General features: G+C 45.7%; 2 protein-coding genes across 2 annotated transcripts; one reads left to right on the top strand and one right to left on the bottom strand.

Annotated features, from left to right (window-relative positions):
- Nucleotides 1-6168: 6168 nt before the first annotated feature.
- Nucleotides 6169-21276, bottom strand: SELENOO (selenoprotein O). Its single transcript, XM_080346539.1, has 9 exons — nucleotides 20686-21276; nucleotides 19049-19252; nucleotides 17988-18168; nucleotides 15217-15347; nucleotides 14534-14814; nucleotides 14034-14184; nucleotides 12179-12364; nucleotides 10930-11086; nucleotides 6169-9770 (listed from the first exon to the last, which is right to left on the bottom strand). Exons 1-9 carry the CDS (start codon nucleotides 21261-21263, stop codon nucleotides 9585-9587), a joined length of 2055 nt encoding a protein of 684 aa, XP_080202665.1. The 5' UTR covers nucleotides 21264-21276; the 3' UTR covers nucleotides 6169-9584.
- Nucleotides 21277-21433: 157 nt separating this feature from the next.
- LOC308053140 (uncharacterized protein) lies at nucleotides 21434-26197 on the top strand. Its single transcript, XM_080363927.1, has 2 exons — nucleotides 21434-21785; nucleotides 21861-26197. Exons 1-2 carry the CDS (start codon nucleotides 21657-21659, stop codon nucleotides 23115-23117), a joined length of 1386 nt encoding a protein of 461 aa, XP_080220053.1. The 5' UTR covers nucleotides 21434-21656; the 3' UTR covers nucleotides 23118-26197.
- Nucleotides 26198-27136: the final 939 nt, after the last annotated feature.

Here is a 27136-nt window from a genome sequence, read left to right as displayed (position 1 = left end):
TAGAAGCTTATGCAAATGCCATGCAAGAAGCATTTTTCTTCAGTGAAATAACCTGCCATCTAATCCCTTGAAGAATATAACCACCACATACAGATAATGATGCTTCTTAAAACCCACCACACCTACCAGCTTTTTGGTCTACTGAGAGCTTATGTTGTCATTATTGCAAAGATAGAAAAGCTGAGTGCCTGGGCTGAGTGCAAAACTGTATATCCTGTGAATGTGTAAATGTTGTATTTTCAGTGTTGTGAATTTTTGCCAATGTAAATACATGTCTGTGAAATAAATTAACAGCTACTTTCTAAAACTGTTGAGAGTATGAGGTACAAATGTTCAGACAGATGTAAGCACCTATTTGGTGTGTTTTATTTTCAAATGGAAATCAGTTTTCAATCTAAACTACCTTCTTCAAGGCTATTAGTCACAGTGGAAGAGGGCATGATAAAAACACCTTCCAGTGAGGAGACCTGTGATAAGAGTATTTGACTATTCAGGCACTTGATAACTGTTGGGATCACTTGCACCAAACTTAGTTTCCTTGTCCCTGATTTAAGCTATACACCTCATTTTGTGATGATTACATAAAGTAACTATAAAAATGCAATAAGGCACAGTTGTAATGCACATCTTCTATGCCATTTCTTTATCTGTGCTATATTTAATTAACTAGCTTCCTTCTGTTCCAACAGAATAGGAGATGGAGTGAGCACGTGGCTTGCAGATGGAGCTGTTTTGTTGCCCGGGCAGGTGGAGAGCTGTTTGCCTACCTGTCTTGCTCTTCAGGCACGTACCAGGCCAGGTGTGCAGGTCCCAGCTCACCTGCTGCTGCAGCCTGATGCCTTGTCCCGACTCCCCAGCAGAGCAGCCGCAGAGCTGCTGGTTGAGCTCTCCCATGAAGCCAGTGTGACTCCCAGAGGCAGGTCACAGCACCTGGCTGCAGCACCTCAACTCCTGGTACCATTACACAAGAGGAGCAGCATTCTCTTCATTGACATTGAAGGAGTGCTCTATGATGAAGGAAAAGGATAGCAAGATTAGCAATAGCTAAAAATCAGAGATTTCTCAAATGCAAGTCATGACTACTCGTCATCCCACTGACTACTGATGCAGGATTCCCTTCTGTGGTGGTATAAACCTGGCCTGGCATTGCTACACTTGGAGCATACTTCATCCCTCCTGTTGGAGAAAGATGCACTGAACTGCCATAAAACAGTTTCTCTTAATTGAATAATCTGAAATGCTTTATTCTTTTCTTAATCTCCTATGCTCCTGCAATCCTTATACTTCCAATTTCCAAACATTTATAAATACAGTGAATCATGGGGAGAGGTTAGATTAGAAGACGATCTTCAGAGATCTGTTCCAATCTCAACCATTCTGGGATCCTTTTGAATAATCTTCGTTGTTGCTGTTTGAATTTGTTTACATCATACTCTTTATCCTCATGCTGAGCTCTGTAATGTGTTTTACCAAATTCATCCTTTTTTGATGCACCTAGTAAAAAATCTAGCAGCAAAGCTATGACTTCAGGTGCAGTCTCACAGTGATGAACTGTTTCATTATAGATAAAAGTATTTAGAAAAAAAAAATCAGTGCAACATATGGAAAGAAAGAAAGAAGACCCCTTCCTCCAGTTTTTCTTGCTGAACATGAGGGCATTTGGCATGGAACAGCCCCGTGGCCAGTCTGGGGGAGCTGTCTCCCCTCCCAGCCCAGCCTGCCCCTCCTTGGGCCAGTACAGTGAGAAACAAGGCGGCCTTGACATGGGTCATCAACAACCACAACACGGCTGGGTTATCAGCCCTGGCTCAGCTGCAAATCTAAAACATAACCCTGTACAGGCTGCTCTGAAGAAAGTTAACTCCAACCTGTCTGGACCCTGCACAAAGTCTTCAATTTTGATTTTTAAAATACTGCTTGTGTAGAAAGGGCAGTGAGGAAACACCAAGAATGACCTACAAGTAGAAAAACAAATGTGCATTTCCAACTTTGTGGTGTTATATGAGCACTTTGGTATAGAAATGGTTACAGCAGCTCTCTGCTTTCCTGCACAGTAAAACTTTCGAAAGTCATCTAGAAACATCCATAAATAGGAATTTTTCTCCACGCCTTGGTACTGGCAACTCCTAATTAAATTCACAAGGGTGAAGGATGCACAGCCAGCTCAGCTTGGAGTGTATGGGGCCTGCCAGAGGCAGCTGAAGGACATACCCTCCTCACCCTCCTTTTGCCCTGTTCTCACAGTCATTGATAAGGGGATCTACCACCTCCCCTTACAGCTTTACGGATCACCTTTTGGCTTTTGGCTGTGGCGGGAGAGAACAGAGGGGAGAAGCCAGTTTACAAAACCAGAGTGTTGTAAGGCCAGTCTTGGTGCTGAATTTGTTAACTCGCAAAAAGATCATTTCAGACAGGAGGTTTCCATCTGCCAGCCCACAGAACAGCTGAGGCGGGATGGAGGCACCACAGGCAGCGGCGCTGCCCGGGACTGACCCCACCGCTGCCCCAGCACCCACCCCACGTTCTCCTCGCTCCATGGGCAGCTCACACACCCACCGGGGAGCCGAGGGGGTGCAAAACCTGCCCAGGCACCAGCCAGGCCTTGGAGCCAGCACAGCTTTGCCATCATCAGCAAAATCACTTCTCTCTCTGGGCTTCAGATTCTCCTCCTGAGAAATGGTAATATATTCATCATTCTTTGTGCAACTTTTTTTTTTTTTTAATAAAATAAAATGGAAGCAAATGCTATTTAAATTTCAATGTAATTATCTATTTTTCTACTGGTTTAGAATCATAGAATCATAGAAGTGTTTTGGTTGGAAGAGACCCTCGGGATCATCTAGTCCAACCATAACCTAACTGTGGCACTAAACCATATCCTTAAGAACCTCATCTAAACACTTTTTAAACACCTCCAGGGCTGGTGACTCCACCACTGCCCTGGGCAGCCTGTTCCAATGCCCAACAACTCTTCCTGTGAAGAAGTTTTTCCTAATATCCAATCTAAACCTCCCCTAAACTTGAGGCCATTTCCTCTCATCCTGTCACTTGCTACTTGGGAGAAGAGACCAACACCCTCCATGCTACACCCTCCTCTCAGGTAGTTGCAGACAGCGATAAGGTCTCCCCTCAGCCTCCTGTTCTCCAGGCTGAACAGCCCCAGCTCCCTCACCCACTCCTCCTGAGACTTGTGCTCCAGGCCCCTCACCAGCTTCATTGCCCTCAGTGTCAATTTCTTTTTTTAAAAATCAACTTAAGAATAGAAATCACATGAAATAAGCTTTGTAGCTCAGCCTAGCTTACTAAAAACGTTTCTGCTTCTATTAATACTTGCAGAGAGTATCACTACAGAGCATCAGTAAATTTCAGCTCTGTGTTTAGGTGCTGAACGCAGGAGCTCCGCAGCGCTGCGGCACCGTCCTTGCCCAGCCACAACAGCAGCGGGGAGGAAAGGAACAGTACCGAGCTTCGGCTTTTTTACATGCCTTGGTTACAGCGGCAGATAAGCATGACTTTCCCCTTGGATTTCTGCTCCCCTGGTAGTGAGGCAGCTGCTGTAAAAATGGAATGACTGGTTATTTATCAGGCATGGAAAAAAGGCAATCTGTGCTCACGTCTGCCTGGAATTTTATCAGTACCCCTCATGTCCTTTGATTTATATGCCTCGATACCAGTCCCACACCGCAGGATGGCTGCACCCACCAGCACTAAGGCTGATGTGGGGGTGTGGGAGAACAAATGCTACATTTTTATACAGTTGAGAGCAACTGAGAACTGCCACAGCACACACTGAGAATAACCAACACTGTAAATGCCTGAAGCTTAAAGCCAAATAAACGGAAATAAGTTGCAACAAAGGTATTAGTTGTGTTCTTTAGAGTATAGCCTGAGCTGTTGTAACTTACGTAAGATATGATAGCGCTGTGAAACCTGTTGAGTTTACATCCATTACCCTCAAGCAGGGACATCAAACTCATTTTCACCGGGGGCCACACCAGCCTCGCAGTTGCCTTCAAAGGGCCAAATGTATCTACTCCTACATTTATACAGTCCTAAAATTACATTCGGCCCTTTGAAGGCAACCGTGAGGCTGATATGGCCGCGGGTGGAAATGAGTGTGACAGCCCTGCCTGGCTCTGGAGGGGCAGGTGCAGGTTGTCGCCCCTGCCTCATACCGACTCCGGTCAGGGGTAGAAGCCGCCTCAGGCCCATTTGCCTGTGTAAGGGGCTGGGGGGTACTGAGAACAGGTGGTGAAGCTGCTGGGACATGGCCCAGCAGAACTGAGCAGCCCGAGCCTGTGGTGCTGTGTGGTCTGACGAAGGGTGTTGTGTGGAGACACCTGCTCAGATGTGTGGAGCATGGATCTGACAGAGTAAATTCAGGATAACTGAGGCTTGGGGGTTGCCTCAGCCCTTTGCTTGGATACCCTCCGTGCAAAGTGACAAGCAGCAGGTTTGGCCTAAACCCACCTCCATCACAGCCAAGTAACAAATGCGGAGAAACAATCCTGTTCAACAGGTACTTTGGAGTGTGGAGATCTACCTCAGCTGAAGCACCCTGAGAAGCCACGTGTATCCAGGTGGGAAAGTGAGCTACATCAGAGCTGGGTGATGCTCCAGCACTACCTCAAGATATTTCTCAACATTCCCAATTATCAGCACAACAAATGACTCATTACTTTTAGTATCACCTAAAAATCACTTTTCCATCTCCTCCTCCAATTTAATTGCAAAGACTGCTGTAATATCCCCTCTTTCTGAACTGACCTAGTCTACAAGCAAACAAATCCCACTGCATGAGGATCTGGTGGCCAGATGAATGAAGAGCTCTGCAGAACTCCAGCGAATAACCCCCTCTGACCCTGCTGTAGCATTAAAGGCCCCAGAGGGCAATCAGCTGCTGCCAGTGTCCCCAGGTGAGACCCTCCAAAGGGCAAGAACCCCTGTGCACTAAAGTGCACTAAGCCAGTCAGCCCCAGAACATTCACAGAATAATACAGGCTGGCCAGGATGTCTGGAAGTCATCTAGTCCAATCCCAGCTTGACACAGGTCCAACTGAACAAGGTCCTGAGCAACTTGCTCTAGTGACACTTTGAGGATCACCAAGGATGGAGATACCACCACCTCTGACAACTTGTTTCAAAGTCTGACCTTCTCCATACTCCTCCAGCAGCTGCTGTCGACACCTTCAGCCTTCTGAGGCTGAAGAGACCCAGTTCTGTCCACCTCTCCCGTGCACACACAGTCTGTGCTACTTCACCCAGAACCAGTTTCTGGCTACAGCAGCACAGCAGCTCAGAACAAGCGGACACCACTGCTCATCTGGCTGCCAGCGCAAGTATTTCTCCCTTTCAAACCCACATCTCTCCTCTCTCTGCCCCCTCCCCACCCACCACCCCCACCACCAAGGAAAAGGCGCAACTTTTGCTCAAGGAGACCATGAATGACGCAAGTCATCTGTTAAACAGCTGATGCAAGGTTAGTGAGGAACCGGTTTTGGTTTAAAGCCAAGCGTAGGACTACATAAACCCAGCTCTGCCAATAACCAGCTGTGCAGTAAGTGGAGAGCGACCCTCCCCAACCATGTGCTTCCCCACAGCTCCCAGGGGAGTCCCTGCACTGCGACTGCAGGAATAAGACCCGAAATGCTGCAGAACCAAATCACAGATTGCTAGATCCTGATACACCATTTCCTTCTGTGCAACGGGGCCACGTGCCAGGGCATCCGCTGCACCCAACATGCTCTGTACTAGATGTTCTCCACTCTGAAGAGTCCCATTCTCTATTATATCCCTGAGATCTCTGGGAAAAAAAAAAAAGCATAAACTACTGAATTCAGTTTATGTACACTTACACAAAATGCATCTTCACTTTCTATCCAAAGGCCTATTTCTGTGAGCAGAGTTTAAAATCACATCTTGTATTTGCTGAGGAAGGTACTTACCTTGCTCCAAGTGGACTAACAAAATCCCTGGCGAGGCAGGAGAACGTACCTGTGATAATCCACTCCTCAGAAAACACTGCAAAAATATGGAGCGAGGTTTCCTTCTGAGATATGACCTGGCCATCTGATGTTAGCACAGAATAAATACTTCTAAAGAAATGAAGTCTGCGAACAGTATGGCTGACAGCAAAACTCCTTCAGGAAATACACATGAACAAGAATATTAAAATGGCATTTTTTATTTTTTAATATAAGAACCAAAGAAAGCTGTAGCACTTGTTTGGGGGGAAACAAATCAAACCAAACCCCAAACCAAACCAAACAAACCAAACAACGACAACCAACCAACCAAAAAAACACAATAAAAAAAACCCCCGCAAAACATTCCAAAGGGAGAGCTGATAGTAACACATCCAGCAATCACAGATTTGCAAGCTCACGAAGCAGAGCTATGGTGAAATCTTATGAAATGAGAAGTCCCACTACCACGTGAGACCATCCAGAGACATGTCTCCCAGAGCTCCTCATTTCAGTTTTGTCATCTGGGTACCACTTGCTTTTACACAAGGTTAGTTCAGGCTGTGTAGCCACAGGCTAAGTCAAATCAAGTGTTTCCACAGAAAGCTGTTGATATGAAGAGTCATCGATTCATTTTGAGCCCAAGTCCATGGCTTTTAAACAAGCAGAATATTTGATCAATAAGAAATATTATTTTCACATTTACCTATTGCAAATATAAGCTGTAAAAAAATCAAGAAGCAGTTTATGATTCAAGTATTTAGACTCCCAAAATGTTTTAAGTCGTATTCCCTTCTCTCTGAAGAACTGAGCTAAGAGATTAAGTTCTTACCTGGTCAAAATTTGGTCTAATTGTCCTGAACAGCCACCTGCCTCCACACTGCTCCAGGAACAAGAACAAGAGAATCTGACTATCATCAGAGCCGAAACTACTCCCTGCCGTTTGAAATGCGAGTGCTAGAAGAGCACAAGCATTCTGTTTAGCTTCTGATCCTCACGCTTCTTCAAATACAAAGCATCAATACGACTGCAACACACCGAGGAACCGAGCAGTTGAACATCAGCGCAGTCAGACTGTGGCAATACCCTCTTGGTATTTCCACTAGTGAGTGAACAGCTGCATCTGTTACGAATACAACTTTACTGAGTGGCACACCAGAACATCCACACCAAGGGTCTGCACTCATTTCAAGTTTTCTAGACCTTTTGCACTTGTTCTATATGTAAACAAGGAATGTATTTAGCAGGACATGACACTACGTATCCATTCTACACTGTTATATTCAATTTCCCTTTTTAAGGATAAAATTGCTGGCAACCTCTCCATGATTTTGGCATTATAGATGCAAAATAATTTCTATCTTTATATGCAAAATACTTTGGTAGTTAATTCCAGTTCTCCTATGTCCAAACATCCAGTTATACCATTCTCCTTCTCCATGCCATTATGAATAGAGATCTACTCAATCCCCCCAAATCACTATCAGAATGCCATTAAAGAGACTTGATTCCTTTAGGTATGGTGTAAAATCATTGCTTTCTAGCTCATTCTGTTAGGCCAAAAGCTTGGGTGGAGCTCCTCTAAAACACTGTTGCCCTCTGCCTCCCAAAAGGAAAGACAGAAATTTAGAAGCAAAACCAGCAGAGAGTTGTGCTGATCAGCTTGGAGCAACTTCCCCCTGGCCCCATCACTCCCTTCTGGACCAGGCACAGCACAAGAGATCATGGGTTGGCACATTTGCCAAGCGTATGTTCAAAGCATCTTTCAAATTGCCAGCACATCGCCCTGCCCATGGCGCAGTCGTTTTCACCCAGCACCGACTTTCTGTTGAAGTTTCCATTAAATGGTTTGGTTCCGGTACCCACAAGTTCAGAGGAAGGACCATCCCCGATGACAGTCTGAAACTCTAACAAAACCAGATTATTTCTAGAAGACAACCAGCTGCAGCAGCTGGCATTGCTTGTTGCCCGCTGCTTCAGGGTACTTCTCTTCCAGCCACACTGTTCTCCATGGACGAGGTAAATACACCCTCAAGTTTGTCCTTTTCTGTAAGGACTCCAAAATGTCACAGAAAGTCCTGTGTGTGTCCAACAAACTAGGTTGTCACAAAGCATTATTCAGCATCAGTTTTTTCAGGTCAAAGGCAAGACGGAATGAATGTTTACATTCAAAGCATCACCTATTTACTGTAGCAATAAGGAGGACAAATTGATTATTACTACAGATGGATTAGCAGTATTCCAACTGTTCTCCCTGTTTTTCCATAGCTTGTATGTTGAGGAAGACTTAAAAGAGCACAATTCCACCTGAGCTGATACCAAGCTTGCACAGGGGTGGACAAAGGTTTTACTAGAGTACATCTAAGCTCACAGTGTAAGACAGTGGTCTCTTTGGAAAAGAGAAACCTTTGCATTAAATCAAACTTTTCACAAGATTTCAGGTATCTGAACCAGTAATAGAGTCCTTTAGAAAAAAAGTCGAGAAAGCAAATTAATAGCTAACTACAGAACAACTTTTTTTTGCTGATGTTGCAATAATGGCAACCAACTTTGCCCCAAAACCTCAACAAACACTACCAGTAAGTAACTTGCAAGCAAGTCAGCTCCCATCCTCCCCCGATACCCTCTGTAATCCTTTACACAAGCTCAAAGAGCCTGTTCCTGAAGGGCAACTTGCAGCATGAAGATTTTCAAAGACCATGGAAACAAACTAAAAGGTACAAGACCAGAGTGAGAATAGAAAAATCCCCCTGACGAGTGAGCAGGAATAGGCACCCCACCTGCCTGCTTCTCGTACAAGGAGACTCTGTGAAGAGCACACAAACAGACAGTGAACCTGGATGTGAGTACTGGGGTAGTTTAAGGTTCACTCTAATTTGGTTACCTGACCTTGCCCAAGTCAACTGACTTACAAACGGCACCCATGATTTTAGTAAATATGTCCACATTGTATGCAAACATACTGAACCTGAATGAGCTTTACCACCATGAATTTCGAGTGCAAATATACATATATTCTCTCTTAATTCTGCTCTTATTGTATTAAAAAACAAAACAAAACCAAACAATTCTCTAAAAATAGATGATCAATCTGAAGGTTCACAAGAAATGAACTACTTACTTAAATGAAACATAGCTTAAAAACAAGCAACATGGAATCTATTCCTCTATTGAAGAGGACGAAAAGTCCCTGCATAGAGAAAGCAGCAAATAAATGTTAGAAGTACTATTAGTTAAGACATCAGACAAAAACAGATCAGATTCCTGACTTGCTATTTTTGTCTTCACATAACAACTCCATTTGGATGTTCAAAATTCAGCCCGCCTCAATGTAAAATATTGCTTTCTACTTGCAGTGCAGTATGAATAAAGGAAAGACTTTCAGTTCCAAAACATTTAAATTACAGATGTATAAGGACTGGTGATTGTCACTAGTTTGTTCCAGTGATCCACAATTGCTTCAAATTAAGCACAGCTGAAGTCTGTTGCAGATGCATCCAAATGTAGGGTTGTTTCAATAACTTAATAGCACTTTGCTGTTTGCCTTGCTGAATTCTTCACTGCTGAAGGAGGATCAGTCTTCAGTTTACAGCAAAAAATGAAACAAGGCAGCTACGAAGATCATGTAACGCAGAGCTCTGAAGCCCACAGTGGAGGCTTACTGCAGTATGGCAGTCTACTGCTGGTCTCCCGAGCACAAGCAGCTGCTGCAGCTGTTGCTCCCTCCTCTTCGGCATCTTCCTTTACCTCCCCGAAGCTTTCTGCTTCTTGGAATGGATTCTCCAAGAGCTTCAGTACATTTCTTACCTAGAAAGAAAACATAGCATGGTTATGAGGATTTAGAAAGTAAAGGCAAAACAACATAGGGAAGAACCTCACAACCATATAATGGTTGAGTATATTGTATTTAATACACTGACTTCAGACAAGCTAAACAGGTGAACAATATGCATATCAAAAAAACTGAAAACTGTAAAATCTTGACTGGCTGAGTTTGTATCTGTATGGAACTCAACCTCAAATAAACTGAAATGAAAGTCTCAAATACAAGGTCTTATGTAATTTCTCAGAATAAATCAATTTTCCCATATTCTGGATGTTACAATCCACATGCTGAACTCACCAGGTGAAAGCCACGACTTTTAAAAGATAACAGCACAGCAAGGAACAAGAATGAAGACAGATGTGGACCTATTGGAGGGGGTCACCAAAAATGATCAGAAAGCTGGAGCACCTCTCCTATAGGGACAGGCTGAGAGAGCTGGGGTTGTTCAGCCTGGAGAAGAGAAGGCTCCAGGGAGACCTTATAGAAGCTTTCCAGTACTTAAAGGGAGCCTATAAGAAAGATGAGGGCAGACTTTCCAGCAGTGCCTGTTACAACAGGACAAGGAGTAATGGTTTTAACCTAAGAGAGGGGAGATTTATATTTGACATAAGGAAGAAACTTTTTTATGGTGAGGGTGGTGAGACACTAGAACAGGTTGACCAAAGAAGCTGTGGATGCCTCATCCCTGGAAACGTTCAAGGCCCGGCTGGATGGGGCTCTGAGCAACGTGATCTGGTTCAAGATGTCTCCGCTTATTCCAGGGGGTTGGACTAGTTGACATTTAAAGGTCCCTCCAACCCAAAGCATTCTACAATTCTATACATTCACCCCCTACTGTCTCCCACAGCAGACACCATACAGAAGAGAGCAGAAGGGGTGAGCGCCTTGTCCTGGGATCAGCCTATGAAAGCTGTTCAGACTCAGATTTTCAATTCCTTTCTTTGTTCTGCAGTCATTGAAACCACAGCTCCCTCAAAACCAACCCCGACCTTCTGAACAGCAAACTCCCAGTCCCCTAGCTGCCCCCAGCTCCCTAGTCTCTGATGCCAGAATGAATCTCACCTGGCATAATGTCAGTCACCAAGAGCACCACTACATGTCCACACAAACCTAGAGAGAAGTTAAGCAGTAGTAGCATACCTCTGAGAAATCCCCATTTTCAGCTGCTTCTATGGCATTCTGGGCAATATAATTTCTCAATATATATTTTGGATTGTTTGAATTCATGACCTTCACATGATCAGCACTCCAGGCATCAGCATCACTAATGCTTTCAATTTCTTTTTGCAAACGGACTCTGAAATTAAACAAGTGAAAGTAACCGGTTTGGTGCAAGATCTACAAGTAAAAGTTGACCCATTTCCTTGCCCTGAGACCTGTAGTTTGCAGTTCTTAATATTTCATCATTTATAGTCCTCTCCATTTATAAAATCCAGCATTAACAACAGATTGCAAAACACCACCTCCTTCAAAAGCAGCACTACAGACCATCAGCAGGTCCTGAGGAGGCTTGAAGAAGTGGCACACCTTGCACATTCTCTGAAAAGTCAGATTAAGACATCCCCCACGCACACACACACACAGCAGTGCATGGGCTGTTCTGCACTGCTCTGCAAGAGCTTTCACATTCAGAACTTGGTTTAAGTATTTCTGTGCTTGTTTACTGGCCCAAGCTTCTGGTGTTCTGATCAAAGGGATACAACACAGCTGAGGCAGTTTGATCTACCCATTAGCAGGAACACTTGCTAAAAATCTCAGTCCTGCTGGAGAACAAGAGCACAGGCAGCCAGGTGAGGGAAAGGAGTCCTGACCATGCAGCACAAACATCTAATGCTCTACTAAGGGGTTTTCCTTAAAGAAAATCTCCTGCTAACACTGGGTTTTTAGGATTTTAAGTTATGCCTGCTGGCATAGTCTGGACATTTTTTTTCTGGCTGTGACTTCTTTTACAGTTACTCTTTGAGAATATTTCTGCTTGCTTTCTGTGTTAATGCATAGATTGTTTTGCTTCAGAAACAAAAACTAAAAGGATAAAATACTTAGAGAGCAGTCAACTCTAGTTAGTGAGCACTTAGCTCACAACCGAAATTAGTATCTGCCAGAATCAACATCAACATTCTTAATGCAGTTTTAATAATAGATTTGATGGGAGGTGATTTCTATACCCCCATCCCTCCCCAAAATCTAGTAAACAGAATACACAGATGCCCCTGAACTCCCACAGCAACCCAGACAGTGGCCCTGGAGTAGTTAATATTTTGAGATGCATGTCCCTCGCATCCCTCCCAGCCCATACGCTGTGGGACAGGATGTCTTTCGTGAAACTGGCACACTCTTCTCAAATGAAATGCAGAACAAGTATACCGCTCTGGACACTGAGAAACCTTACCTGTATTTCTCCAGCCATTCCTTCCAGTGTCTTTTATTTCTGCTTAGTAAATCATCTGCTGTTAACTGCTGCAGTTTAGAGAACTGTTCAATGCGTTCTAATTCTTTATTTATATTATCTTTTGTTCCAATTAATGCAAACAGCTGAGGATTGGACTGAGCCAACATTAGCATCATTGACAGTTGTCTGGGAACAAGAGAAACAAACACATTAAGGATGAGCTGCCTGTCAAGATCCATCTTTGTGAACTGTAAAGTAGGTAAGAAAACATTCACAGCATGAGAACTGCTTTGTGGTAGTAAATTCTTAACAATATCCAGCTTGTTTTGGTGCAAGTTTGATTACGATTGTATCTTTTTACATTTGATTATGTTAGCTGGTGTTGTACAATAGCTTCACCTTATTTTCGATACCATGCTAGCCAACTTTTATTTTTCTTCGATTAATAACTGCACCAGAGCAAAATGTAAAATAAAAATGCTAAGAGTGTTGAGTTGTAGCATAACAAAACACACCAAGTATTTTTACTTCCTTCTCTGAATGCGTTTATAAACAAAGGAGAAAAGAAACATTTTTCCCTGGCAGCAAAACAAATAACTGATTTAATTATATCAGATTACATTTTCCTACTTTTAATAAGCAGAGATAAGCTAGGTGCTTAGTAGATATGAACTCAAAAATACTATGCAAATCTGATTTACACATCTAACACACCCAGCCCTATGATATCCAAGTGCTGTGACAAAAATCAGTTATGTACTCACTTTAACACAGTACTATGGCCCTCCAAAGCTTTACATCCATATAATGATGATTTATAGCTACTTTTCATGTTCCTCTAAGCCTGAAAGTAATGTTAAAAAAAAAGTCTCATCTGTCACAAGTTAGCTTCATATTGCCTGATAGCCATTTACAATTTCAAAGCAGCTGAAACCTGCGACTTAATTAAATGAACAGTATCTAGCAGCTTAATTCAGTTCCCTTTCATTTTAGTGCATTGTCACTAAAACTTAAATAATCAGTAAGATCTCCAAAATTCTAAATTACTATATCCAGCTATCTCAGCATAACACCAAACTTGTATGAACAAGTTTCACACCAGCCCATCTTCTCAGCTCTCTTCTTTCTGTAAGTTAGTTGTGATATCAACACACAGAAAAGGCTGAAGAACCTGGTAGGTTCGTTGCCTTCATGAAACACTTTGACACCTACCCAAAATATCCCCACTTTAATTTCTTCCTCATCTGGGAAGATGTTAGGAAAAATAAAAATGATTAATTCATGGGTCACAGTCACTCCCTGTTTTCCACTGCTCCAAAAAATGAAAAACTGCTGCACTCACGGTTATAAGCAGCTGTTGAACAAACCTCAGCATTTTTCCACGCCCAGAGCAGCTGAGCTGCAGAACATAACCCATCAAATGGGATGTGGGTTGCACCACGCAGTTTTGAGAGCCCAAAGCATGCACTCAGGTTACATTTATTTCAGAACATGGTGATTATTTGCCGACAGCACACCGGCAGAACACGGTAAATCCATTTCTTCTACAAAATATTTCAGTATCACTTCACTATCCAGTGCTCTCATTGCCTTAGTCAGCAGTGACAGTGGGGAAAAAAACAAATGAACCAAACAGAAGTTCAGACAACTTTAGCCCAAGAGCCAACTGCTGTGAGTTGCTGCTGAGCATTCACCAGGCACAAAACATACAAGAATCGCCACTGCTGTAGATCACGATGCATCTACTTAGCAGTGGAACTTCCAAATTTAGTCAAATATTACACAGCATGCAGAGTTCACTATGGTTATCACGAAACTAAAAGCATGGGCCAAAAGCATTTAAGTAGAGCATTACCTTGGATCCATCTGTGGTTTGAAAGCAACTTTCAGTTCTTCCAGAGAAGCACACTGACTTGTAACCTTTTCTAAGAAATCTTCCAATTTTGAAGGATCAGAGTGTACTGAGAATGAACTTAGCAAGTAGAAAATATTTGTGAAGTCTCCACCTGAAAAAGTAAACAATGTGAGTAATGCGAATAACAAATCAGTAAGAAAACAGGTCCCACATTTTCTTCCAAACCCTTTCCCACAGCAGCACAGGTCACGTCTGAATAGCAAATAACCTGCGCCCTCAGTGAGGGTGCAGGTGTGAGATGGGGAGCCCTCTATCCAGGCAACAACTGCCCCAGGGTTCACACAAAGGGAATTATTTTTCAGACTTTTGTTCTTCCCTCAGATGACAATGTAATTGCATGAGGCTACTTTCTTGTAAAGTCAAGATAAAAACTCCATTATGGTTTGACTGTAAGATACTGATGGGCTATTAAATAATAACCCACTGTGCTCCTCACCGACCTGTGAGATGCATGGTTTCAAGTAGCTCAGCCACCAGTTTACTATCTTCTTCTAATTCCAGCTGGATTAGGCCTAGTTTCTTCCTCATCTTCTGCAAATAATGTTTCTCAAATTCTGCATCGTATTCCTCTTCCAGGATGAGTTCACTGATTTCCAAGGGCAGCTCTGGAACCAGAGCTTCAGCGAGCTTCCCCAGGTTCCACTTGCAAATCTCTGGCTGCTTGTTGTAAGCGTAGCGCCCTGTGTTATCAGAACCATTGCAAATGTGCTCAGGGTCATATCTACAATGAAGAAATAGTTAGCATTCTTCTAGTTAGCTGGATACCAATACCGTGAGAAGTATTATTTTAATTTTTTTAGTGTCCTCTAGGAAAACTAAAAAATTTGAAAGGGAACACTCCTTGAATCTTTTCCCAAAGTTACCTTATTATTTTCCTGCCCTCTCAAACACTGAGAAATGCCACAGGCTACAAGAACAGTCTAACAGTTAGAGATGTTGTGAATACAGTTAAAAAGAAGTTCAAAAGAAGAATCACAGGACAACTAGAACTAAGTTAATCTACACTGTCATATAAAGGGTTCATAAATCTGCTTTAGTAATAAAATATTAAAGCAATTGTGAACATCAGGATTGTTCCACATAGCAAGCACATGCTCATTTTAAAAAATTATGCCACACTGACCTGTCCATAAAACCAAAAGGGCCGTAGTCGATGGTTAGTCCAACTATGCTCATGTTATCTGTATTCAGCACGCCATGGCAAAACCCAACACATTGCCATTCCGCAACCAATCTCGCTGTCCGTTTTGTTATCTAAAAGAGATTTTTTTTCACTTTTCAACACAATGTATTTCCAACACATCCATGTATTCCCAAGCATTTCCTAGCCTGAACTGATCTTTCTAGGGCTCTGACGGAAGTAGACTCTGGCAGTGCTGTACACACACATATCTTAAGGACAGCTTGCCTCTCTCCTCCTGTTACTAACTGCTCTGTTTCTCAGCCTCCCATTTCTGTTTGCTGCTGCTTCTTTCCTTCCATACTTGACTTGCAAGTCAACCAGGCAGTTTCAAAACGTACTGGAGACAGAACACTGAAATAAGGTAAACTGACAACAGACTTGCCTACTATTCCAGACATGATGCAAATACATTTGCTTACTACTAATTTTAAAGACCGTTTAACTACAGGCAGGAGAAAACCTAAGCAAAGTCTAAGAAATAAACTAACTATATGCAACAAAGCCTAATGTAAAATTAGTCTTTTTGTTTACCTGGTATGTAAGAGTGATTTACAGGAAGGTTAGTGGTTTACACTAAAAATTATCCCCTGCTAAGAAGTTTCAGCACTGATAAGCACTTCCCTCAATATTTTTAGAGTGGGGAAAAAAAGCTACAAGGTTAAGTAAAACTACTCCAAGAACAAAAATTTTATTTAAATGCAACTCTTCATCAAATGCAAGTTTCATCAGAGTTTTTCAGCTGCCTGAGAGTTAACTGTTGTGGAATCCTTGATGGTAATCACCGCATGTGCCCTAGTGTTCAAATAAATAGTGTAATATTTTAAAATAATTCTAGTTGTTTAATTAATTAGCCCACCTGTCAACTACAACTATATATGCCTCATTAAATCTAAAATCCAGGAAGCTAACCTGGTGTTTAAATAAACATGGGTATCTATAACTACTTTACTGAATTGTTGTAAATAAAAATTTTATGTAGTCATTAGCTACAACTTTTAAATCAAACTATTTTCATAGCTAAAATCGCTCATCTCCCCAAATAGCCATCAGTGTACAGAAATTTAAAGCAAATGTTCTGTCTAGCTGCAGTGTAAGTGCATCTTATTAAGGTTTAAAAACAAGAGCTAGTTAACAGCAAAGGCACTCCAACTAGCTACACATGTGCAAAACTGATTATTGACACACCATAACCAGCAAGGGAGACAAGACACACCCTGCACGACAGCTCTGAGCCAGGAAGATGGGAAAGCTTAACAATAAACAAATCCAGGCCAGCAGAGCCGGGATGGAAGCACACCAGCCTTAGGGCAACCCATGACTGCTGGATGTCTTTGTACGAATGTATAATCCGCTGTCAGTGCTCTGGTAAAAAACAAATCCCACTAATGAGAACACCTGAAAGCAATTAAAGCTTGGGTGCCATTCAAAGATGGGAGCATTGATTGAAAAGAGACAACTTTGCACTCACTTTGACCTTTATTTCTTTTGATCACATTTTTCCTCTGCTAGCCACACTAGAAAACAAGTATGTGTATATATGAACAGGAAACTTATCTCAAGGACATGCTCATTTAAATATAAACAACACCTACAAATTATTTGAGAAGGTACAGACAATAGTGTCTCCTTTCTAGACAGTGCTGTCAAATACAATCACTTGTACATTTTTCCTCCATTTCTTCCATAGTACAAAAAGAAAGACAAACACACAACAGCTGAGCTGACAGCACTTCCCCATTGTCAAAAAGATGGACATTTTTGTCAAATTAGGTAAGAGACTGGGGTGCTGTTCAGATGGAGACAGGTACAGAAAGTCTCCACTAAGGAGAAAACATGAAGAGACAACACTAGCGCAGGCTCGGAGTGTGGACAGGTACAGGCTGGAGGAGCACAAGAAACCAACCAAGCAACCAAGGCAGGCTGGGGCAATGGGGAAAGCGTGCCAGTATGGAGTAGGAAACCAGTAGTAACTGGGCCAGGAAAAGGAGCCAAAAGCAGAAAGAGGCAGGACTAGTGTGGCAGCATGTTCCCAGCCCTCCTCCTCAACCTTCTCCTGTAACCCTGCTCAAGCAAAATCCACCAGTGCTGGTTGTGATGGATGCGTCTGGTCATGATGACCATGTCCAGCTCAAAGTGGATTCAGGGGAGACAGACAACAACACAACAGCAAGGGTGCCCACAGAACCACAGTGCTGGTCAATGTCCGACTTGAGTCAAATTTTGAAGAAACTAACATCTGCAGCTGGTACATAAATGCAAGTGGGAATCAATCATCTTACTCCATGAACAGTGGGCAGCCCAGGCCCTGCTGAGCTCTCCTGCACAGCAGTGGGCTGCATGCCAGGATCTCCCCTGGGGTAGGGACACCTCTCAAGGTTACTGTCAGTTCATCACCTGAGAGCTGGGACCAGAATTCGCCCTCACAGCATAAGACACTCCTGGCAAATGGAGACAAGTATTGGGAATATCCCCCAGAGCAGAGAAATAATGATTTACTATTAAAAATGTTAAACTGCTTTCATTGGTTTGATCAATATCAACATTACTTTCATTAATGAGCAGTTCTATTAGAGTGTTTTCTCCAAAGAAAAAGATATTTCAGGCAATTAGATGATACAAGGTATTAAACTGACTTCAGTCATCTGCGCTTGCAGATGAAGTTGCCAAAGAGGACCGCTATGGATTAATGAAGAGAATCTGATCTTTCTTACCTCTTTGAAGAAAGCAGCATTCCTCTGAACACTGTTGTCTGAATAAGCCTCCTGGATTTCTGGATAGAAAGTGCCGATCACATAATCAAGCATCTGTATTCGAATATCATTTCGGTTAACACTGGGACCCTTGCGTCCTGTGTATTCATCAGGAGGTTTAAAAATTTCAAAAGAACCAAATCTGTTTTAAAATGATAAAAACATGTTTTAGTATTATCTGATACTATTAACTTCATTTGATAGTAGTAAAAACATTTACTGTTTCTGCAGTAACACCACATCATCTCAAGTTTAACACCCACCCTTCAGCTGACAGAGAGAAAAGATCCGCAAGATTCCTACACTGAACTTGGCAAGACTCAGTGACTCAACACAAGGAAGCACATAAATCTGCGTGTAACTAAACTGACAGATCAGGATGCCAGCCAGTACTGAAGACCAGCTCATTGAAGTTTCTTACAACTACTACAGAAAAATTCTTATCCTGAGGAAATATACAGGAACAGGACTTTTTAAAAACACTAGACTGTACATCAAGCATGTAAGATAGTTTTTTCCAGGTATATATATATACATGCACACAGATATTTTTTACGCCTCACCTTCCTCTAATATTCTATTACCTTACAAGAAGCAATGCAGCTGCCTGAAACTCCTAATGTTCTGTGGCAGAGAGGGAACCTCATACAATTCTCAGGCAGGGAAAGTACACCCGAACTTTGACAGTAATACATTAGAGAAGTTTTCCAATTAAGCATAGAGCTATAATCCACCACACTGCAAAAGCATCTATTCTGTGCAGGCATAAACGTGAAAAAACTCTCCTGAGGTCTGCAGAACTTAGTTCTTTCTACTAGGCTAGCATCCTTGGTGTTTATCTGTCTGGGTGTAAAGACACCAGCTCATCCCATCTGCTGGACAAGAAAAGTACCTTCTTCAGCTCAGCAAAAGAGTTCCAAGCCTCCAGAACGAGAAATACACAAATGGTGCTGTTACGAAAATACACTTAAAACAGTATTTTAAAAGAAAAAAAAAAAAATCCCAACAAAGTAGGATTCTACCTTATGAACGTAGAAGCTATTCTCAGAACAACCGTACACCTTTCGTTTTTTGGATTCCCGTCGTAAAATATGTCACGGATGACTTTCGAGTCAGACGTCACACACGTTCCAGCCCTCGTTGTTGGTATTCCCAGGTGAAACATGGCCTCGCTGCACAGGAACTCCCGTATGCTCGACCGCAGGACCTTCCGACCATCAGCTTGTCTGCAGTAAGAAGACACAGAGAGTTTTGAGGCTATAAGGGCAGGAACTGCCATCTCCCTCCAGCAGTGGAGAAACAACAGCCTAGAAGTGACAAGCTCAAACCGCAGCCACACAGCAAAGCACTGGCAGATTGGAGAACAAAAGCCAGACTTTCAAACTTCTGTTAAAGCTCTAGACAGATACAACACACTTGCAATGATGACCACACGTAACAGAAGAAAACAAACCTTCACTTGTAATCATTAACTCTGTTGTATTTATTGACATAGTAGAGTCTTTCAAAAATTGTGGACAATTATAGGTACTTTATTACATGACGAGTCATTAATTTCCTCTTGATAAAATGGCTACTATTATGCCTCTTGAAAAAGAATACTATTTTTGATCTTTCTGGGTAAGTAATCTAGAAACGTGGTGTTAAATATAGGCATACAAGGCAGTTCCATTAAAAAAAATACCTGGACAGCAAATTGCAAACTAGCTTATTTAATAGATATCAAGTAAAAAGAACAGGTGTGGGTAGCTCTCAGCCCCCACTGACAGCACTTCAGAGGCCACAGACAAGGACAGCTGCCCAGGGCAGACCTAGACCACCACCACAGCATCTGGGATTTTCACTGTGGTTTCCTTAACCTTCACAGACCTGAAGAAGGCCTTCAGAGCACCATATGCATGAAACTAAGGTGTTACTGAGCCTGGACAGCTGGAACAGAAAATATAGGAAATGCAAGTAGGAAAATGACCCAAAGACTTAAACCAGTGCGGGCTAAACCGATTAATGAAGATCCCTTGCAGTGATTTGGTCAGCATTCCATTTCCGGGGCTTTCCCACCACCACCTCCCACAGCCAGGAAGGATGGAGGAAAAGCCAGACGGCAATGTGGCCGCGAGCAGTCAGGTCAGACCCCAACCCTAAGCCTAACCGTACTGCTTAGTGCTGCCCCGCTTCCACCATGGTCTGCGTCCTCCCAACGGGGGAAAAACCGCACAGGAGGACAACCAGGGACTGAAGCGATGTACCAACTGAAGGAGACTGCAATTACGGTCTTGCTTTCCAGAGGAAAACGTGGCCACGTTCAGGTTTGGCATTTATGCATTGCGCTTGCTGCAGCGAGGATAGGAAAAAAAACCACGGGGGTTTAAGCCAGAGGTGTCAAAGTCCTGTTCAGCGGGGACACCTCAGCCTCGCCGCTGCCTTCAAAGGGCCGGACGGTGAACAGGACTTTGACACCCCGTGTTCAAGAGATGTTTTAGGGGAGGATCCTCAGCACAAGACGCGCTGGAAAGTGCCTCGTTAATGCAAGAGCAGGCAGGGAAGGCCATCCTCGGACCAACGGCCCCGCACCGGGACCCCGGCTGCAGCTGCTTCGAGACCGGGCTGCACCGGGTGACCCCGGCACCGTCCCTCCCCGCGCCCCCAGGCCAGGCCTTACCGGGAGAAGGGGGTGAGCCCGGCGCCCTTGAGCTGGATCTCCCAGCGCTCGCCCCGCGGGCCCAGCACCTCGCCCAGGTACATGGCGGCGCCGTCGCCCAGCTGCCCCGCGAAGCTGCCGAACTGGTGTCCGCAGTAGCAGTGCGCCGCGGGCTCCGCGCCCGCCAGCAGCCGGTTCCCGCTGAAGTACAACGCCGCCTCGGCCTCCGCCGCCTCCCGATCGCCCATGGGCGCCTCCAGCCCCAGCAGCGCCAGCGCCGGCAGCGACATGGCCACCAGCCGCGGGTTGTGCAGCGGGCTGGGCCGCACCCGGCAGAAGCAGGCGCCGGGCACGGCCCGCGGCCCGCTGGCCTCGGAGGCGTCCACCGGCAGCGAGCGCAGCGCCAGGTTGTCGAAGCGCAGAGCGCTCAGCCAGCCCCCGCCGCCCGCCTGCGCGCCGCCCTCGGGGCTGCCCGGCCGCGCCGGGAGAGCAGCGGGCTGCTGCATAGCGGAGCCCAGCGAGCCCAGCCGGCCCCAGCGGCCCGGCCGCGCCGGCAGCATCAGCGGACGGCGGCAGCTGCTGCGCAGCACGGCGGCCATGGGCCTGCCCGCGGGGCGGGGCGGCGGCCACGCAGCCCCGCCCACCGGGACGCCCCGCTCACACCCCGCGAGGGGCGGGGCCGGTCCCGGGGGGGCGGGGCGCTGGGGCCGGCAGCGCGTGGGGAAGATAAAACCTGGCGCCGCGGGGGGCCCAACCCGAGCGGGTCGGAGGCAGCGAGGGGCGGCCGGGGGCGGCCAGCAGGGGTCGCTGCGGTTTGGGGGTGCGCTGCCGCTTGGCCCGTGCCCTGGTGTCGCGTTCCGTAGTCAGCGGACGGTCCGTTTGCCTGGGCTGCGCCTCGGGCGCCGGGTCGGAAGCGAGGAGAGCCCCGTGGGGCGGCAGGCGTGGGTTTGGCCGAGGCTCTGCCGGCTCTCCCCGAGCTGGCCGGCGTGAAGATGTCCTGGCTGACGAGAGGAGGGAAGTCAAAGGAGAAAGAGGAGCCGGAGAGCCCGGTGCGGCAGGAGGAGCGGGGCGCGCTGGTGCAGGCCATGCTGGAGCACGGGGGAGACCCGTGGGACTACAAGGTGGTGGAGCAGGACCCCACGCTGAAAGCTGCGGAGAAGCAGTGGCTGAATTACATATCCGTGTTCCATCCCAAGGGGGAGAAGAAGTGCTCGGCCCTGCAGTGGCTGCTGTTCGACCTGGCGCAGGTGTTGCAGGCGGCGGTGGAGGAGAAGGAGCGGTGCGTCCAGAGCCTGCAGAACAGCCTGCAGGTGGCTCGCAAGGAGGCGCTGGCGCTGCGGTGCGACAGCTCGCTGCTCAGGCAGCAGACGGAGCAGCTGCACAAGCTGAGGGAAGAGCTGAGGGCTGAGGCGGCCGAGAACGCGCGGCTGAGAAGGAAAGTGCAGTGCCTGGGCACCCTGCTGTCCCTGGGGAAGGGTTTGGACCAGAGGAAGGTGGCGGCTCTCAGTAAGGCGGACTGGGACCCGGAGGCGTGGGATGGGGACGGCTGGAGTTTGGAGGCGCGGGAGGAGCCGTCGGTGCCAGGGGCGGGTGCTGCGGGCACCAGGAAAGCGAAGCCGGCGGAGGGAGAGACAGGCCAGGGAGCGGGGGATGTGTCCGGGAAGGAGAAGGTCTGGAGGAAAGGCAAGGAGGGGTGGCCCGTGTGGGTGAACCGCATTTGGACCTTGGAGCAGTGCGCTCCCTTCACGATCGAGGCGGCGAAACAGGTGGTGATGGCCATCGGGCTGCCCTGGCCCAAGGTGGGGGCGATCGTCAGAGCCCTGCCTGCCGGGGAGGCCGTGGGGGGAGAGATCTTAAGGCTGGTGATCAGAAACTTGGGAGAGTATGAGCCTCTCAGAGACAACATGGAGGGGGCACCCTGGAGAGATGTCCAGGAGGCGGCAGCCTACCTGTGTGGGAATGTCTTACTCCGGGTGTTAAAGCAAAGAGAGAAACCAGTGACCCCCGACTTTGACATCTTTGGGGTGAATGTGGAGCAGGGGGATGTGGGGGTGCTGGCCTGCCGTGCCCCTGAGCTGCACAAGGGCTTTTTCATCAGCCTGGGGTCTACTTTAATTGGCCGCCCCCTCAGCGAATGCATGGCTACCTTAGAGAACATGGGGACCCTGATGGGGGCCAAGGGGAAAGGGGTGGCGAAGAAGGACAGGGCAGGGGCAAAGGGAAGGAAGTACATTCCTAGAGGGACAATTTGGAGATACTTAATAAACCAGGGGGTGAATGAAGGAGAGCTAGATAGTCAGCCCACTAGAGTTTTGCTTGCCAAAATGAAGAAAATCCTTCAGGAAAAGGGGTTGGACCACGAGGAGATTTGGGAAAAACTGAAACAGATGAATATATCATCTCCTATCCCAAAGAGAAAGCTGTACCCACCCTTAGGGGACCTTAAAGATTAGGAGTCCCAACCCCTGCTGTCAATGGGGTTAACCTCCACGGCACTGACCCCGTGTGCAGGGAGAAGGGGCTGTGTGGAGGTACAATGTCTGGTCAAGGGCAGTGGGTGGGAAGTTACGTTCTTAATTGCTATGGGATCAGAGACAACATTATTAGATTATCAGAGTCACTCCCGTATATTGGGAGTGGGAAGGGGAAAAGCAGTAGGAATGCAGTTGTGGGCAGGGGAAGATAAACTGGATGGGTGGATAATTCTGGTAAAAGGGTGGTGCAAACATTTTGGGAATGCATTTTGCATCTCTGTTCAAGGTAGATCTGTCCAAGGGAGAACTTGTGCTGCTGCCTCAAAGTGAAGTGAGCACAGGAGTCCCCAAGTGAGTGAAGTGCTGGTCTAAAAGTAAAACAGAAACTAGGTAGTAAACTAAGAATATGAGGTAGTTCTAGCCACAGGCCTCCTCTTCCCAGTACCCATACGCTACCAAAGCACAGAAGGGTCACAGGGAGGCTCAGGGGGTGCAACAAAAGCTTAATAGATTGGGATTTAAAATCCCTATTTTCACAGTTTCTGTAGAGGGGTGTGGGGTATGTGGATGGTGGAAGCCCCTTGCAACCCTAGGGGGTGGACTAGATGATCTTTAAAGGTCCCTTCCAACCCAAACCATTCTGTGAATTGTAAATTCATGTTGGGTTATGCCTTTGACCCCTGGGAGTGGGCACTGCTTGAGCAGTAGCAAATTGATTATGTGAGACCCTTCAAGAGGTTGAAAAAGGTTTGTAGGTGCTTGTATTAACTGACTTCACCTGTAAGAGAACATGAACTAGACAAAAAGATGGAACTAATAAAATGGATATTCAGCTTGTATGCCAATATGGGTCAGCCACAGAAGTTGCATGGGGTACAAATGGTATCTTTGCAACCAGTGCAATAATAGGGGGACATGGCTGTATTGCCTGATGTGCTTTTATTTGTCGGGATGGTGCAGATTTGGTTTTGGCCACTGAGAATATCCAAAACTAAAATCACACCATCCACAAACCCTGTAGAACTATATCCATGTTAATCCTGTAAAATGGGAAGTTTCTATACGAGGCATCAACTATTCTAGAATATGTCCGGAGTGTGACCAGTATGTATGTGGGTTGTGCCTCTCTAATGACTGGAAGGTCTCCATCCTTGGAGATACTCAAAAGCTGTCTGGAGACAGTCCTGGACAACTGTGTCTAGGTGACCCTGCTTGAGCAGGGGTTGGACCAGGTGATTTTACTCTTGAGGTCACTTCCAACCTCAACAATTCTGTGATTCATTGTGTGAAAATCGCATCAATTTTTAATTGTATACAAGGTAAATTGGTAACAAACTTCAAGCTGTTGTTTGCAACAGCAATGGTAACTACCTGGGATAACTAAATGTGGTAGCATGTGGTAAAAGCAACTGCCAAGTTAAAAAACACAAATATAAGGGAATAAATTCAATAGCATCTTGAGCTCAATTGTTAGCTCTTAAAACAGTTTTTTCAATTGGATTGGCACTGTTCTCATGGATGGTACAACAAAAAGATCCCAAGGGAAGTTTCACCAAGTGCTGTTGCAAATGGACAACTAAATGAAACTGGTTCTGTACAGTCAGTTGTGGACCCCAGGAGGATATTGTCACACATTGGTGGAGCAAGTCAATGTGGGAACATGGGTGGTGTTTGGTAACAGTGCAGGCTTTGTATATGTCACCTCACCTGGAATGGGAGAGTGGGAGGATAAGGTGACCTCTGTGACTCCAGGAGAAGACTCAAGATGTGGCATTACGTCTGCTGGTGGTGAACATTCATTTGCCTGTTCTCAAAAGCAGAGTTTGTTCCAGACTGAGTGACTCATGATGTCTGTCTGGGAGCTGAGAGGCCTTGCTGGGATGAAGGTGTTTGGGCAGTGTGACAGCACACAGAAGGGAGATGGGAAACCAGGGAGCAGACAAGTTGCAAGCCTGAGGACAGCCTTGGCAAGTAAGGAGCTGTCAGAACTGGGGACACAATCTGTGACCTGTACATCATTGGTATGACATATCCATGGGTTGGTTTCCAAAAGCTACTGCAATGCAGCACTTAATCCTGCACTTGTTATTAGTTATCACAGAAGTTGTGTTGTTCTTTACCCTTCTATATAAGCTTTGCTTGTTTAAAACGGAAAGAACGTGCTCATGTGCCCAGGTGGACATCTTAGATATATTGTTAGACTCACAGTTGTGGTGGTGTCCAGCCGGAAGGGATTGAGTTTATCAGGGATTGAGTTTTACCAGGGAGATGCTGCTGGAGCACACAGCCCCACAGAGCTGAGGTCCCAGCAGTGCTGGCAGATGGTGACAAACAAGTGCGTCTGCTGCTGCTCTGCAGTGTGTAAACTGCCAGATAAGGTGCAGGGATCAAGGCTGATGGGGAACAGCTGTGCCTAAGTAATTGCAGGAGGTAAACTGAACCTGACAGGACAACCATGGCGGGGTCATGGGGAGCCAGGCTGCCAGTAACAGTATGTGGCTGTGACTGCCTGGATAATGGCATCAGAAGTACCACAGCTGGGTAGGGCTGTAACAAAACCAGGACCATTGCAGGGGAAGTAATCAGGGACAGGCTGTTTATTTGCAGGAACTGGGGTGGAGAGGAGATGGCAAAAAGCTAGGCCCTGATGCTGAAGAATGAAGGGTGAGGTATGAAGCCCACCAAAGAAGACCAGACAGGTCCTGCTGATGGTAAGAATGTGAATGCCTGCAGCTGGTAGTAACACTGACCTATGGACTCAGGCCCTGGGAGGCTGGAAGGCATCACCTGGGATAACCCCTGGACTTGCTCCACCATGTCTCTGGCCGTATGTTGTGGTGTGCAGGGGTGAACCTGCACCTTGGGACTTACAAAACTGTCACTGAGGATTGGCCATGTGTGAGACTCATTAGGTCTGAGATGGAGAGCTCATAACTTCATAGCTGTGCCTTACAGTTTGCATAAATGTAACTCGATCACTGGTGTGGTACTTAGTTTATTGATTATTTTTCTGCTTTGCTAGTTTCTTTATAGCATGTTGACCAGTCAATAAACACTGTCCCTCAGTTATGTGGTGTGTAACTGGTCTGGGTCACACCTCAGCACAGTCACAGAGCTGTGCTCCACACTGTGGGAGTGCTGCTTGTCACAAGCCTTCTCCTAACAGGCCTGGGCATCCCAGAGAGCGTGTGCAGGACAAGGTCTGTCCACTACATGCCCAGGACACTGTTCCTGGTCTGCCTGTACACAGAGATGCAGAAGTCCATGCAGAAATTGCTGATAACCACTGTGAGCTATCAAGGCTACTGCGGGTTCCCCAAGTCTTCCCACTCCGCCCCATGTTGAAGAGCAGCACCAAGAGCCTGCCAGGGCTGGCATGGTAGACGTGGTTTGGGGTGAGAAGCCCACAGAGTCTCCAGCTGCCTTAGAAGAGCAGCAGCCCCTTGATGCAACAAACCAAACTATGTTAAACGTTTAGAAGAATGAGAGTAAAGATCTGCTGAGGTTGGGTCTTACATGATGGGCAAATTAAGTCTGTCCCTGAAATGTTACAAGTGAAGAAATCCATACTAATTTCAATTGTTTTAAAGCCACAGTTCTTACAAAAGAGTAAAATTAAGGTGTGATATAGATATTCTTCTCTAGTAATGTTATCCTGTATTTTCCATAAAGTACCCTAGAAGCAACACACTTATGCTTTTTGGCAGATACTGAATTTTTGTAAGTGAAGGTTAATACATTATTTCTAGTTCATAAAGAATCTGCCTCTCAAGCACCAATACCATCACAGGAAGAAAGAGAACTGGGTGTATAGTACAAGTCAGTAATTATTTGGGATATTCCTGTTTTGTGTCATTTGAGTCAACACCAAGTACCACACTGGTGCGTGAAACCAAACCTTTCTGAGGTATGCAGTTACCTTCTCTGAAGAATAGCCTCAGGATCTGGTAAACACCTCCACTTAAAACCAGACATGCCAGGTAAACTATCTGCAGGCA

This window comes from Nesoenas mayeri (assembly GCF_963082525.1).
Source record: "Nesoenas mayeri genome assembly, chromosome: 1".
In the NCBI taxonomy this organism is placed as follows: domain Eukaryota; kingdom Metazoa; phylum Chordata; class Aves; order Columbiformes; family Columbidae; genus Nesoenas; species Nesoenas mayeri.
The sequence above is the reverse complement of the archived record's forward strand: the minus strand, read 5'-3'. Positions and strand labels throughout refer to the sequence as shown.